The sequence below is a fragment of the Vombatus ursinus genome, unplaced genomic scaffold, assembly GCF_900497805.2.
Source record: "Vombatus ursinus unplaced genomic scaffold, bare-nosed wombat genome assembly UNPS02014959.1, whole genome shotgun sequence".
NCBI classification, from domain to species: Eukaryota; Metazoa; Chordata; class Mammalia; order Diprotodontia; family Vombatidae; genus Vombatus; species Vombatus ursinus.
In genome coordinates, this window is record NW_020954737.1 from 7,627,924 (window position 1) to 7,640,957 (window position 13,034).

General features: G+C 38.9%; 2 protein-coding genes across 3 annotated transcripts in view; one reads left to right on the forward strand and one right to left on the reverse strand.

Moving 5' to 3' along the window:
- FYTTD1 (forty-two-three domain containing 1) overlaps nucleotides 1-3,688 on the reverse strand; it is a 46,469-nt gene extending 42,781 nt beyond the window's left edge. For both annotated transcript variants that reach the window (XM_027845282.1, XM_027845281.1), the window contains exon 1: nucleotides 3,497-3,688. In XM_027845282.1, the coding sequence (XP_027701083.1) occupies nucleotides 3,497-3,596 (100 nt within the window). In that variant the 5' untranslated portion in view covers nucleotides 3,597-3,688. The remainder of the gene's footprint in view (nucleotides 1-3,496) is intronic.
- Nucleotides 3,689-4,020: 332 nt separating this feature from the next.
- RUBCN (rubicon autophagy regulator) overlaps nucleotides 4,021-13,034 on the forward strand; it is a 73,305-nt gene continuing 64,291 nt past the window's right edge. The window contains exon 1 of the mRNA XM_027845150.1: nucleotides 4,021-4,413. The gene's annotated coding sequence lies outside the window, so the exon portion shown is untranslated. The remainder of the gene's footprint in view (nucleotides 4,414-13,034) is intronic.

Genomic DNA, 13,034 nt, shown 5'->3' on the forward strand with positions numbered 1-13,034 from the left:
ACCATAAAATTATCTAGCGTACATTTTACCACACTGCCTCCAGAATATAATGAAAGCCATTGTCAATCACTTTGCTAAAAATTTTTTCTAGGCATACTACCCAGTCAAAAAAGAAATTGAGTCAGAGGACCTAGACATTAATCCTAGTTCCTGACATGTGCTAACTTTGGGTAGTCACTAATATGGAAACTCAGTTTACTCAGATGTAAAAGGAGGGTAATAATATTTGAACTGCCTGCTCTCAGGACTATTGTCAAGAAAGCAAACCATAAAAAGCTGCATAAATGTGAGCAAATAATTCTGCCAAGAGTAAACTTTCAATTTAATCAGAGACTGTGAGTTTTTCATCTGGCTAAGTTTTGAAGCCTGGATAACTGCATCAAGGATGTTTTAGGAGATTATTGTTTTAGTCAAGGTTAGCCTAGATAGCCTCAGATCTCGTCCAACTCAGATGACAGGATTCCAATTCATAAGGAGGATAGTTAGGAGACTATCACTACTGAAGCACTTGTTTTCCTTCACAAGACACTATTTATTCTTTTAGTAAGTAAGTCATCAGTTTAGACTTCAGAGATGCTAAGTTTGATCAAATGATCAAAACTCTTATAAAGGGAGTAAATGTTACTAATCAAATTGCTTTTGGGTTGCAGCAATTCTATTATTTCTTTTTTTATTATTAATTTATTTTGATTTATCAACAATCACTTCCATGAGCTTTTGAGTTTTAAAATTTTCTCCCCCAAGACAGCACACAATCTGATACAGGCAATTCTATTATTTGAGCACAAGGATAAAAAATTTACTAAAGTGAAGAAGATAAAATGATAATATTTAAAATTTTTGACCACTTTTTATCAATCACCTGAGTCCCCAAACCAACTTAACTCCTCTACAACATAAAAAAAGATTTTTCCTTCCAAAAGAGGGATATGAAGAAAGCTAAAAAATATATATATTACATTGAATCATTATAACAGAAAGAATCTGTATCCTCTACAGGTCCAAAATAGTAACACTTTTGTGCTTTGGTAAAATAAATTTTTTGCAAAAAAATAATTCTGTACAATAAATATTTTCTCATGACCTAGTCCTACAACAAAAATGAGGGAGTAAACTAAGCTATAGCTCAGCTTCATAACTCTGTGCTGCACCAAAGAGCAATTAATTATTCAACTTTTCCTTGGTGAACATCCTAACCACCCATCAAAAAATCCAAAATCCCAAAATAACACAGAAACATCCAGGAAGTAAGGAATGATTGTAAAGATATGTGCCACACATTCACCTTACTTTGCCAAACTTCAAACTTGATTCCTGACTGCCAGCATTTAGAAGCTATAGCATAATTTATGAAATTTAAATAATCAGAAAAAATGTAACTACTTTGTGAAGTTTATCATACCATTTTGACTTGGAACAGTTATTAAAAGCTTATTAAAAGCTTGTCCTTAAAACCATACATGAGCTAGATGAGTATAGGCAAAAAAATGTTCATTTTGATTTCAATAAACATTTTCATTATAACAAAACACAAAAAACTGCAACAAAAAATATTCTCAGATATTATGCTGAGTTTTATGAGTACTGTTTATAGATCCCTACTTTCAAAAGGGCACACCTAGAGAATTCGCTTACTAGGGCACATTTAAACACTCTACAGAACAAAACAAATCGCATATAAAGGTTTACAAAGAGCTTTCCTCACCACAACTGCCACAGTGAAGCACAGTACACATCAAAACAGTGACAGCATGTACCAAAAGCAGTGTATGAAAAGAGTACACTGTGAGACGACCTAGATTCAAATGCCAGCCTCACACTTAATATCTCTGCTTTTAAGTCCCTTAAATTTTCTTTCATATGTGAAGTGAGGAGTTTCTGAGGAAAATCCTTCTTGGGATCCCCCTTGGTGCTGTCTTCCCACAACTGGAAAATCATCTCCAATTTATCTTCTCTGTATCTCCTCTGTACACAGATGTTTTCATGGAGTATCTTGACTTAGACTTGGCACTACTGGTAAATACCCTATGTCTTTTGTTTTTGCTTTTATTTCCCTAGACAGGGCGTGGTACATAGTAGGTACTTAATAAATGGTAGCTGACTGATGGCAAAATGAAGATAATGGGACCGTAGACTTATGGCTGGAAGAGTCTTTGAATGTAAGAGTCAAATCAAGCACTTATTAAGCACCTACTATGTGCCAACCATTGCGGTGGGCACTGGAGATATAAAGATATGCACAAAAAAAAAAAAAAAGGCCCTGCTATAAAGGAACTCAGGCTAACCAGGAACAGAACACTCAACCAACCATATAGAAACTATATACTTTACAGTACAATGCACTTTACAGTACAAATTAGAGATAATCAACAGAGGAAAGGCACTAGTATTAAGGGGGATAGAAAGGCTTCTTGTAGAAGCTGGGATTTTTTACACTCGAGGAAACTGAGGTTGAAATGTTTAATGGCCTTTCCTGAGTTGAAGCACTACTTCCTGAGAGTCGAAGCACTATATTCCCTTCACAAGATACTATTTATTCTCTATCAATAGTCTAAATTTTAACTCATCAATTTAGACTTAAGGGATAATTTGCTTGGATCAAATGCCCAAAACTTTTTAAAAAGGGAATTAACTTTTACTAATCAAATTACTTTTGAGCTACAGTAATTCTATTATCTCAACATATGGATAAAAAATATACAAGTTACAACTCATTAAAAGAATTAACATTCCAACTCGAGTCCATTCGTACTCCACAAGAACAAACGTCCTCTGCAGCAGCCTCCCCTCGTAATGCAAGCACAGTCCAGGTCAACTCCTCCCTCCCCCCGCCCCCAAGCCCTGGCCCACTGGGTCGGGTCTCCGTAACGACTCTCCTCCAACAATTCAACTCCACAGAACCAAGTTTTTAGCCCTCCGCCTCCGTTTGGGGTCCAAACCTTCTCAGGACCCCAGATCCCAACCGCTCTAGCTCCGGCTCGGGGCGGAAAACAGCAACAACTCCATCCGGACTTGTGGAGGAGTCACAACGCCGAGCTGGGAGAAGGGCTCCCGCTCCACTCGGACCCTCGGGCTCTAGGGACCCCCGCAACTGCCCCTCCGTCTGGAAAAAAACTACCCGGTTGCCCCCACAAAACAAAGTGGGCTAGGAAGAAGAGGGGCGGGGGGGGGCGGTCCACCCCCGGCGGGCCCCTCCCCTCCCGAGCCTCAGGTTAGGCTGCGCTTCCACCGCCTTCTCCCCACTCCTCGCACCTCTCCAGCGGGAGATCCCAGTCCACGCACCTCGTCCCGCACTTGGTTTCATCCCCCCGACCCAGTCCGTCCCCCCGGCCCAACCCCACGTTTGGTCCGGCCCGCCAGCTCTTGACAATCCCGGTACTTGGTTCGACCCGGCAAGCCAACCGCCCCTTCCCCCATAAACTGGGGCACTTGGTTCCACCCACTCACTACCCGCCTCCCCCTCGGCCCCGCGATTTAGTCCGGCCCGACCCCTCACCCAGAGACATATCAATCTTATCGAGGTTTTCGTGGCTGCTGGTCCTCAACGGCGGCGGAGTCGCCACCGCGGCCGCCATCCCGACGCCGAACCCGTTCATCGCTCTAAATGTCTTCACAGGAACTTGCCACTGAGGAAGGCCTGCGTCTCGACCCGGCCACCTCCCACAGACTGACTGAAACAAGTAAAGCAGAAGAAGCGCGCAAGCGCAGTGGCGTCCTTACCCTCCCACCCGGCGCAGGGGAGTGGTGGCGGGGAGGGGTGAGGAGGTGGGAGGGGTCGTAAGAGGGGCAACCATCGAGAGGAAATTGCGGCAAGAGAGGCTCCGTTTCCGGGTTTCTTTTCTGGCGCCCCCCGCAGGCCAGTAGGAAACTCAGCAACGCTTCTGCAGCTGGAGGTATCCCAGGAGTCGTATCGGCTTACGGGGGTAGTTCTTCAGCTCAAATTAGTTGACGTCTGACCCTCCCAGAAGGGGAGGGGAGCGTCTATCCCACAAAAACTGCATGCATTACATGATACGATGTTGCTTCCGTCTCCTTTTAGTACCTCCAGCTGCAGCAAGACCTCCGTAGACTATGGCACCTGCAGCCAGACGCCTGCACCTCTGCACTGCATTGCAGCCGCTTCCAGGTGCAAAGCTGGACCGCGGTGGGGTCCGGGTTTAAGCTAGCCCCGAGTCAAAGCCCTCCAACTGAGAGAAAGACTTGTGGCCAGTACACCTCTCCATACCCCTCTCTCCTTGCAGGATTGTTTCCTCTGCAATAATTCAACGTCTCTAAGTCTGTGTGGAAACCTATGTTGTAGTGACAGGTCATGCATCACCTTCGTATTTCTGGCATCCTTCTTCTGGCCATTTCATAGCATGTCGCATAGCCCTACTGACTATTATAAAGACCTCATCCTCTCTTGGGAGAAAGGTAAGTAAATTCGAATTTTTATGTTCAGTTTTCCTCTAATTACCCTTGGGATTTGGATTCCAAGGGTTTCCCTTTTCTTTCCAAGGACCTCATAATTAAAATGATGATGATGATCCTAATTATTAATAAGGATAATAAATTCATGGAATTTTATAACACTTTACAAAAGCTTTACAAAATAGCATCTTAAATGAATTAAAAAATAAAATTAACGTGATGAATTTTTGTACGCTCAAATTTTCCCTCAATTCAAAATGTAGTTGGTATTAACTATTCCAGAAGACTAATGATGAAACATGCCACCCACCTCCTGATAGAAAGGCAAAAGACAGAGTGCTAAATGAGACATTTTGTTTTGACGTGGCCAATGTAGAAATTTATTTTGTTTGGTTATACGTTTGTAACGGATTTTGTTTTTCTTCTTCTCAAAGGGGTGGGAGGGAGAGAAGGCAGATTTTTGCTGATTAAAAATATATATAAATTAAATTCAAGCAAACAAAATTGTAGTTGGGGTAAAAACATTAAAAAAAAAAACACACACAATCTTAAACATTTGCTTCTGAGGTAAGGTGAGGCAGGATGAGGCAGTTCTCTCGTTTTCTTCATGCAGAAATCCCTTCTACCTTTCTCACTCCTATTGTCCACACCTACAATAGACTGGTTCTGCAGTTAAGTGGCAGATCTACTTGTAAACTACATAGATATCTGGAAATCCCAGTAACATCAAGGAAGATGGCTAGATTTAGTAGCATCAGAATGTCACCAGGACATATGTTAGCCATGCATGTGTTATTTTCCTTCTCAACGGTGTATCAGCGTTGGAGATTTTGTTTGAAAAATTGTAATATAGGGGGTAGTTAGGTGGCGCAGTGGATAAAGCACCTGGAGTCAGGAGGACCTGAGTTCAAATCTGGCCTCAGACCAAACACTTGACACTTACTAGCTGTGTGACCCTGGGCAAGTCACGTAATCCCAACTACCTAAAAATTTAAAAAAAAAGAAAAATTATAACATAAAGTTACCTACAATGTTAGTTCCCTTTTGGCTAAGGAATTACCTATGGATAAAGTGGTAAGTCTGAAATGCAATTATAGCCCATCACCACTGTTCTCATATTATGGTTGTAGCATAGGAAAATTTGATATGGAGGGAAAAAGTCTAAATATTGAAAGTATCAATAATATTATTCCATATGTCCAGGATAACTAGAGTTAAGGTGAGTGTATACCGGTTTGTAGCTAATGAAAGATAGTTGGCGAAGAGAGTCTGGCTTGCCTATTGAGGTTGAATGGTTTATACTCTGTTAAGGTCATCTTAGCTTCAAGAGTCTGGTCCTCAGCTCCAGAGGCTGGTTTTTATTAGTCCATGAAGTGGTGCTCAAGCTTTGTGTAATTGATTCACACTAACCCAACTCACAAGAGACCAATTCATAAAAGTCAGAATGACATTTTATAAATTTACAAGGAAAAATATAATTGCCAAGTGGACCAGATGCTCACAGATTTCATCAGATCAGAGCATTATTTTTTTTTTCTCATTAGCAAAACCAAAATAAAATAGTAGATTACTTTGTGAAAGTAACGCTTGTTATGATTCACATTTATGTGGTTCGTTAAAGTTCATAAAGATTTCCTCACATGTATAGCTCCAAACAAAGAGAGTTAGAGGAACTTAAGGATAATGTGTTATGGGTTCAGTCTGTAATAGCTTAATATATCTTGCATGTGTAGTGATACGCCTGATAAGCCAGTAGAATACTCTTGTTGATCAAATAATCATTTTTGTCAAGGCAGTGATAGACAAACATTGAGAAATTCTTTGTGGATACTCATGCAGAATCAAGGCCCCACGTCGGTTATGTCAATATTATCCTAGATTGTTACATTTGATTAATAATCACATTTTAATCTTTCCCTAAGTTCCATTTCAGAGAAATTTTGATCTCATCAATCAACATACATTTATTATTTAACAAGCACCTACTGTATGCCAGGCACTGTGCTAGGCACTAGAAATACTAAGACAAAAACAATGAAGAATTCCCTGCCCCCCAAGGAATTTATATTCTGCCAGACAAGATAATTAGTAAATGAGAATTAAGGAAAATAAGTTTTGAAATAAAAAGAAGGAAGAGAGCCACAGTGTATTACAGGGGGGCAGAAAGGTGTCATGGGAGTGATAACGCTTGGTCTGGGCCTTGAAGAATAGGTATGATTTGTATGGGTGGGGAGCATTTTGGAATGGGAGGATAGATGGCATTACAGTTATAAGAATGCACTGGTTCTTATGCTTTTTTTTTACTTATGGCACCATAATTTTTGCTATGAAGAATTGTTACATGTTAAGCATTTCAGTTGGCAACACCATGGGAGACACATTTATGCAATTTGCCTTCCATAAGAGCTGCTATTTTTATGAAGTTCTTTGCACATTCAAGGTGAGTCATGTTTTGAGGATGGTGCATACATAGAATAGGCAAGTTTTGTTAATTTTGTGAATATATGCTTATCATTCAAAGTATGCTAGGTTAAGTAAAATTCATATCAAACAAAATTATTTAAAATTTTTCTTTAATGTGAAGTAACACACCATCCCACATTCTAAAGTACACCTTTTGATATGCAACAAGAAGAACATTAAAAAGAAAACATAATGGGAGAAGGCTATAAGACACCTTTGTTGTTGTTATTGTTCACACATATCCAACTCTTTTTGATGCCATTTTGGGTTTTCTAGGCAAAGATACTAGGATGGTTTGCCATTTCTTCAGCTCATTTTACAGATGAGGAAACCAAGGCACACAAGGTCAAAAGACTTGCCCAGGATCACACAGCTAGCAAGTGTCTGAGGTCACATTTGAACTCAGGATGATGAGTCTTCCTGACTTCAGGCCCAGTACTCTATCATACACTGAGCCACCTAGCTGCCCAAGGCATCTTTAAGGAACAATGAATATAAGATTTTGAAAGCTAATGGTAGAAAGGTAGATTAGAAATAGATCATGGAAGGAACTTTGGGTGCAGTGGCATAGAGTGTCTTCAGAATACCTAGCTAATTGAAGTGAGGAGGATTGCTCAAAGTGGGGTAGAAACAGGAGGCAAGGAAGCCCTCTAGGAGGTTGCTGTATTGGTCTACAAGATGTTAGATGATAATGTTCAAAACGTAAAGACACAGACATGAGAGACATTAGAAAGGAAGTATCAGCAGGAGTTGGGTGACAGAGGGGCAATGAAGGAGAACTCCGCTGAGCTTCCTCTGAAATCTATAAGCAGATGTTTACAACCCTGACACCCCAGGGAGAACAGGCTGGCTTCCTCCATCTTAGCAATCAAGCAAAATTATTATCACAAGTAGCTGTGACCAAACAGGCTGTGACTAGGATAGCTGGGTTTAAAAAATTTGATGCATGAAACCCTCATTAAACCAAGTAGAGAGGGAATGTGGATAAGGCAAAGCAAATCCCTTATCTCCTTTTAAGTAGCACCTCCATGATCTCCAGCCTAGAAGGTACACTGATGCGAAAATCAACTTCAGTTGCAGCACACATTTCTAAAATCTAAAACACATTTTCAAAACAGAAGGAATGAGAAATAACACTATTTTAAAAACAAACTTTTAAAAAGATTAACATGAGGGGCAGTTAGGTGGCGCAGTGGATAGAGCTCTGGCCTTGGAGTCAGGAGGACCTGAGTTCAAATCTAGCCTCAGCCCCTTGACACTAACTGTGTGACCCTGGGCAAGTCATTTAATCCCAATTGCCTCACCAAAAAAAAAAAAAAAAAAGAATTACCAGACAAGAGGATTTCTCTTTAATCCAAGGAGGACAGGACAATGTTTTATTTGGGTAATTGTGGCAATATTAATTTGTAGATTTGCAGAAAGGATATCTTGGGTTATACTGCTTCAAGCATTGATTCAGGTTACTTTTGGTACTGTTCCTGTTACTAGACTGAAGATCTATATTCCTAAAGCTAATTCTAGATCCTCCTCTCTCAAAATAGCCTACTCCCTCCCTTCCCTTTCTGGAAGGTAAACATAATACTCAAATAATTCCTTATGGTGGATAACTTCCACAGATGGACAGTTGACTTTTATAATGATTTCTTACATCTTCAGTTTCCAAAGGTGACATTTACTAACTTTATTTCCCAGTTTTGGATGTATTCCTTTGGTTGAGGGGTGAGGTTGCAATCCCCTGTACATTGCCTGTATACACCAAAATAATAATTCTTCTCTGATCCCCAGAAGTTATTTGCTTGACTTTGAAGCTTATAGGACCATGTAATTATTTACTAGCACTTGTTAGAATCCACAAGTTAACATCAACAGAGGGTATTCAATGTATATGGATTGTTGTACAACTTAATTTTTCTACTATGATACTGTGAATTGTGGGTCATCACAATTATTAAGTAATCAAAATTGTAGGTAACCCAAAGAAAAGTAGAGAGAAATGATGTAAAAATAATTATAGTGGTAATAACTGACATTTAAAGAAAGCATTAAAGTTTGCAATAGCTCTTTGTATATTATTTCATTTAATCTCTCAAACTCTGGATCACTCTTGTAACAAAAAATTCAGTAACATGATCCTAAACTCGGAAATTCCCTAATCTGATCCTATCCTCCTGTCCATCCACCTTTCCATCTCATAATTACGAAACCTATTTTTTGTCTTTTCTTCATCTTATACAACTCCTTACTCCTCCCTGTTCCCTCAATCCATCAATGCAGCTCTGGCCTCTATATGGGCTCCCTTGGTGATACCATCAGCTTCCATATGTTAAGTTATCATCTCTATGCAGATATTTCCCAGATCTATATATCCAGCCCTATGCTCCCATCTGAGCTCCTACCTCCACCCCCATCTCCCTTTTGGACACCTCAGACAGGATGTCTCATAGATATCTCAAACTCAATGTGTCTAAAACAGAACTCATTGTTTTTTCCCCAAAATCCTCTCCTCTTCCTAGTTTTTTTTGTTCTGGTCACCCAAGCTCATACCCTTCCTTTATTCACTTTTACTTTTGAAATTGAGTTAAAATATCTATTTCAGGTTTTATTTGGGTATTTTATATTTTTTTATATTCTGCATTTGTTTCATTAGAGGTATTAGTCTAAGTTTTCTATGTCAATTTACATTTCCTTGATTTGTGTATCAGGACCATATTTGTCTTATATAAGGAGTTTGTTAACATGCCTTTTATATATGTTTTTGTAAATAAGTTCCATCACAAGGAAATTAATTGTTCTTTTAATTTTTCATAGAATTAACCTGTATCTGAATCCATTTGACCTGGAGTTTTTTCTTTGAGAGTTCATTTATGAAGCTCTCAAGTTGTTTTTTCAATTTTTTATTTCTTGTTCTGGGTGTTTTTTTTACCATACTTTTAAAAATATTCATCAACTTTGTTTAAATTTTTAGTTTTGTTCACATATAATTGGACAAAATAGTTTCTAACAATATCTTTTATGTCTTTGTCATTTGTTGTGATTCTTCCATTTTCATTATTTATTTTGGTTTATTTCATTATTTGATTTTGTTCTTTTTTTTTAAATCAAATTAGCTTATGGTTTGTATATTTTATTAGTCATTAAAAATAACCGCATTATTTATTAGTCTAGCAGGTTTTTTATTTTCAATTTTGTTTATCTCTAATTTTCAGAATTTCTGTCTTGTAAAGGTGTTTTGCTTTGTTACTCTTCTGTTTTGTTTTTTTTTTTGTAACTTCTATGAACAATCCATTGATCTTTTTTGCCTCAATAACCCACTATATTTAGGCTTGGCTTTAGCCATGGTTTTATTCACTCTCTACTTATTCCTTTACCAGACATTTGGCTGCCTAGACCAAAATCCATGCCCCAGCAGATTTAACCATTTTATTCCTAGAACTCTACCTGTGGCCCTTGTTGGTAGTTGGTTTTCCTTCTGTCTCCTTACTAGTCACAGAGGGACCTATGCCCTATACCTTGCCTCACCCCCTTTCTATTTCTGGAATCATAATCAAATCAATTCTGTCATTGTTACCAGAAAGAGTGTGTCGTGTACTCACTCCCTTATGGCTTCACCCCATATCCCAGTAACTTTCCTAACCAATTGGATATACCACCATTTCCTCCATATGTGGGATCTCTGCGTATTAGAAAGTAAGCTTCTTGAAAGTAGGGACTATCTGCATATTCCATTTGTATCCCCAGTGCTTAGCACAGTTTATGGCAAATAGTAGCTGCTTAAACAATGCTTTTCAGTCCTATTTGAATTTACTTCAAAGTTGAAGGTCTCTTTCTCTCTCCATGCCACTTACAAAATTTGTTGTTTGGTATTCAAATTTTATAAACCTTTTTTTTTTATTATGGTGTAGGTCATTAATAATATCAACATTTTCTTAAGCAAAAAAAGCCAGAAAATGGAGGTTGCACATGAAAATGGAGGTTGCCTTAGTCAAAGGTTGCCTTAGCTTAAAAAAAAGGCCAAGGTCTCCCACTGCATACTGGGCCATCTCCAGTTGTCCTGATCTTTATCTAGCCACTGGAACCAGATGACTCTGGAGGAGAGAATGAGGCTGGTGACTTTGCACAGCCCTCCTTCACTCAAATCAAAGTCAATTGCAAGTTGTGGCATCATCTCCCTGATGTCATGGTCCTCTTTGAGAACAAAGGACAAACCATCCACAACAATTTGTTTATATTACCATTAATGTCTAGGCTATATATTCCTTTGAAGCTTGTCATAGCATAAGGTGTCAGATGTTGATTTAAATCTAATTCCTTCTAGACTGCTTTCCAATTTTTTCATCATTTTTTGTCTAATAGTGATTCTTAGTAGTGTGTGCACTTGGATGGATCTAGCACTATGCTACTATGTTTGTTTTTTTTCAGGATCATCTGTACTTAATCTGTTTCACTGAGGAAATAGCATTTTTGTTTTGTTTTTAGCCAGTATCAAATTGTTTAAATATTATTGCTTTTAAGTATAGTTTGAGCTGTGGTACTGTTGCATTTTAGGGGTGCTGTGAACCCCAAAATGCAAGGGTAAAAGGCAAAAGGTGCAGGTCTGCCATATGTTGTGGTCTAAGGGCATTGTGAACCCTGAAATGCAATGGCAAAAGGTGCAAGTCTGCCTGGAAAGAATTTAACTCAAGCCTTCTTTCTGTCAGAAACAAGGTTTATAAGGGGCAGCTAGGTGGCGCAGTAGATAGAGCACTGGCCCTGAAGTCAGGAGGACCGGACTTCAAATCCGGCCTCAGACCAAACACTTGACACGTACTAGCTGTGTGATCTTGGGCGAGTCACTTAACCCCGATTGCCTCACTTAAAAAAAAAAAAAAAGAAAGAAAGAAGGTTTATTGTGTCTCCAATAGAAGCAGGTGGGATTTTAAGAATCTGAGCAATTTAATGGGGGAAAGATGGACATTTTTATAGGAAAGACTGTGGGAAGATCTGGATGTGATCAAGGAGTGGCCAATAGCCCCAAGGTAACAGAGAAGGGGTCTAGATGGGATGAAGGGTTGGAAAATAGCGTGGGGATCCAGGTAACTGGCTGTGAAGGGCTGGGCTGGGTCTGAAAGGACAGTTGAAACAATTACTGAGTATCTAGGTGGGGCTGTGTGGGAAGGTTCAGGAGCAGGGTTGTGTTTTTTTGGGGTGCAGGTCCCATAGCCCATCAATATTAGAATATCTATTTAAGTCCTACTTTTTGCATGTTTTTCCTTGAGAACCTTGGCCTTTTGCTCCTCCGGATGATATTTTATACTTTTTTTTTCCTATTTCTATAAAGTAGTCTTTTGACAGGTTGAGTGGCATGGCACTAAACCTGTAAATTAATCTATGTAAGTATTGTCATTTATATTATGATAGCATGGCTCAGCCATAAATAATTCTTCTCCCATTATTTAAATTATCCTTTATTTCTATAAAGACTATTTTGTAATTGTGTTTATATAATTCTTTTGTGTGTGTCTTTGTAATTGGACTACCAGATATTTTGTATGTTATTGTTCAGTTTCTTTGTAATTCCATTTGGGTTTTTCTTGGCAGAGATACTGAAGTGGTTTGCTATTTGCTTCTCCAGCTCACTTTACAGATTAGGAACTGAGGTAAATAGGGTATATATATTTTACATATTCTGTGTAATTCTATAGTAATTTGTAATGAGATTTCATTTTTTGTCTCTGCTGGAGTTTGTTGGTAATATGTAGAAAGGGTGATGATTTGGGTGGTTTTATTTTATATCCTATTGTTAAAAGGAAAATTCTTTGTTCAGTCTTTTGCCGTAATTAATGAAGTAAAACTCAGGAGAAGAATTAGAAGGAGTTTATTTAAAAAAATGTCAAGGTAGTAACATGTTTATGGACTGATCACTAGAGATCAGCAAGGGATTCAAGATGGAGCCAGCTTTTATTGATAACTTTCATAATGAGATAAAGACAAGTTAGTAGGTCCACGTCAGCAGAAGGGAATGGGTCATTGCATCTCAGCTCCTCCCCAGTTGTTGGTATATGCCAGGTAACAGGTGTGGGGTGATCAACAGGTAGGGATGACCAGGTAGTTCCTGAATAGCAAGTAATACAAAAGCTGCAAACTAGGTGACCCCAACAGAGCCTCCCTCAACACTGATTGAC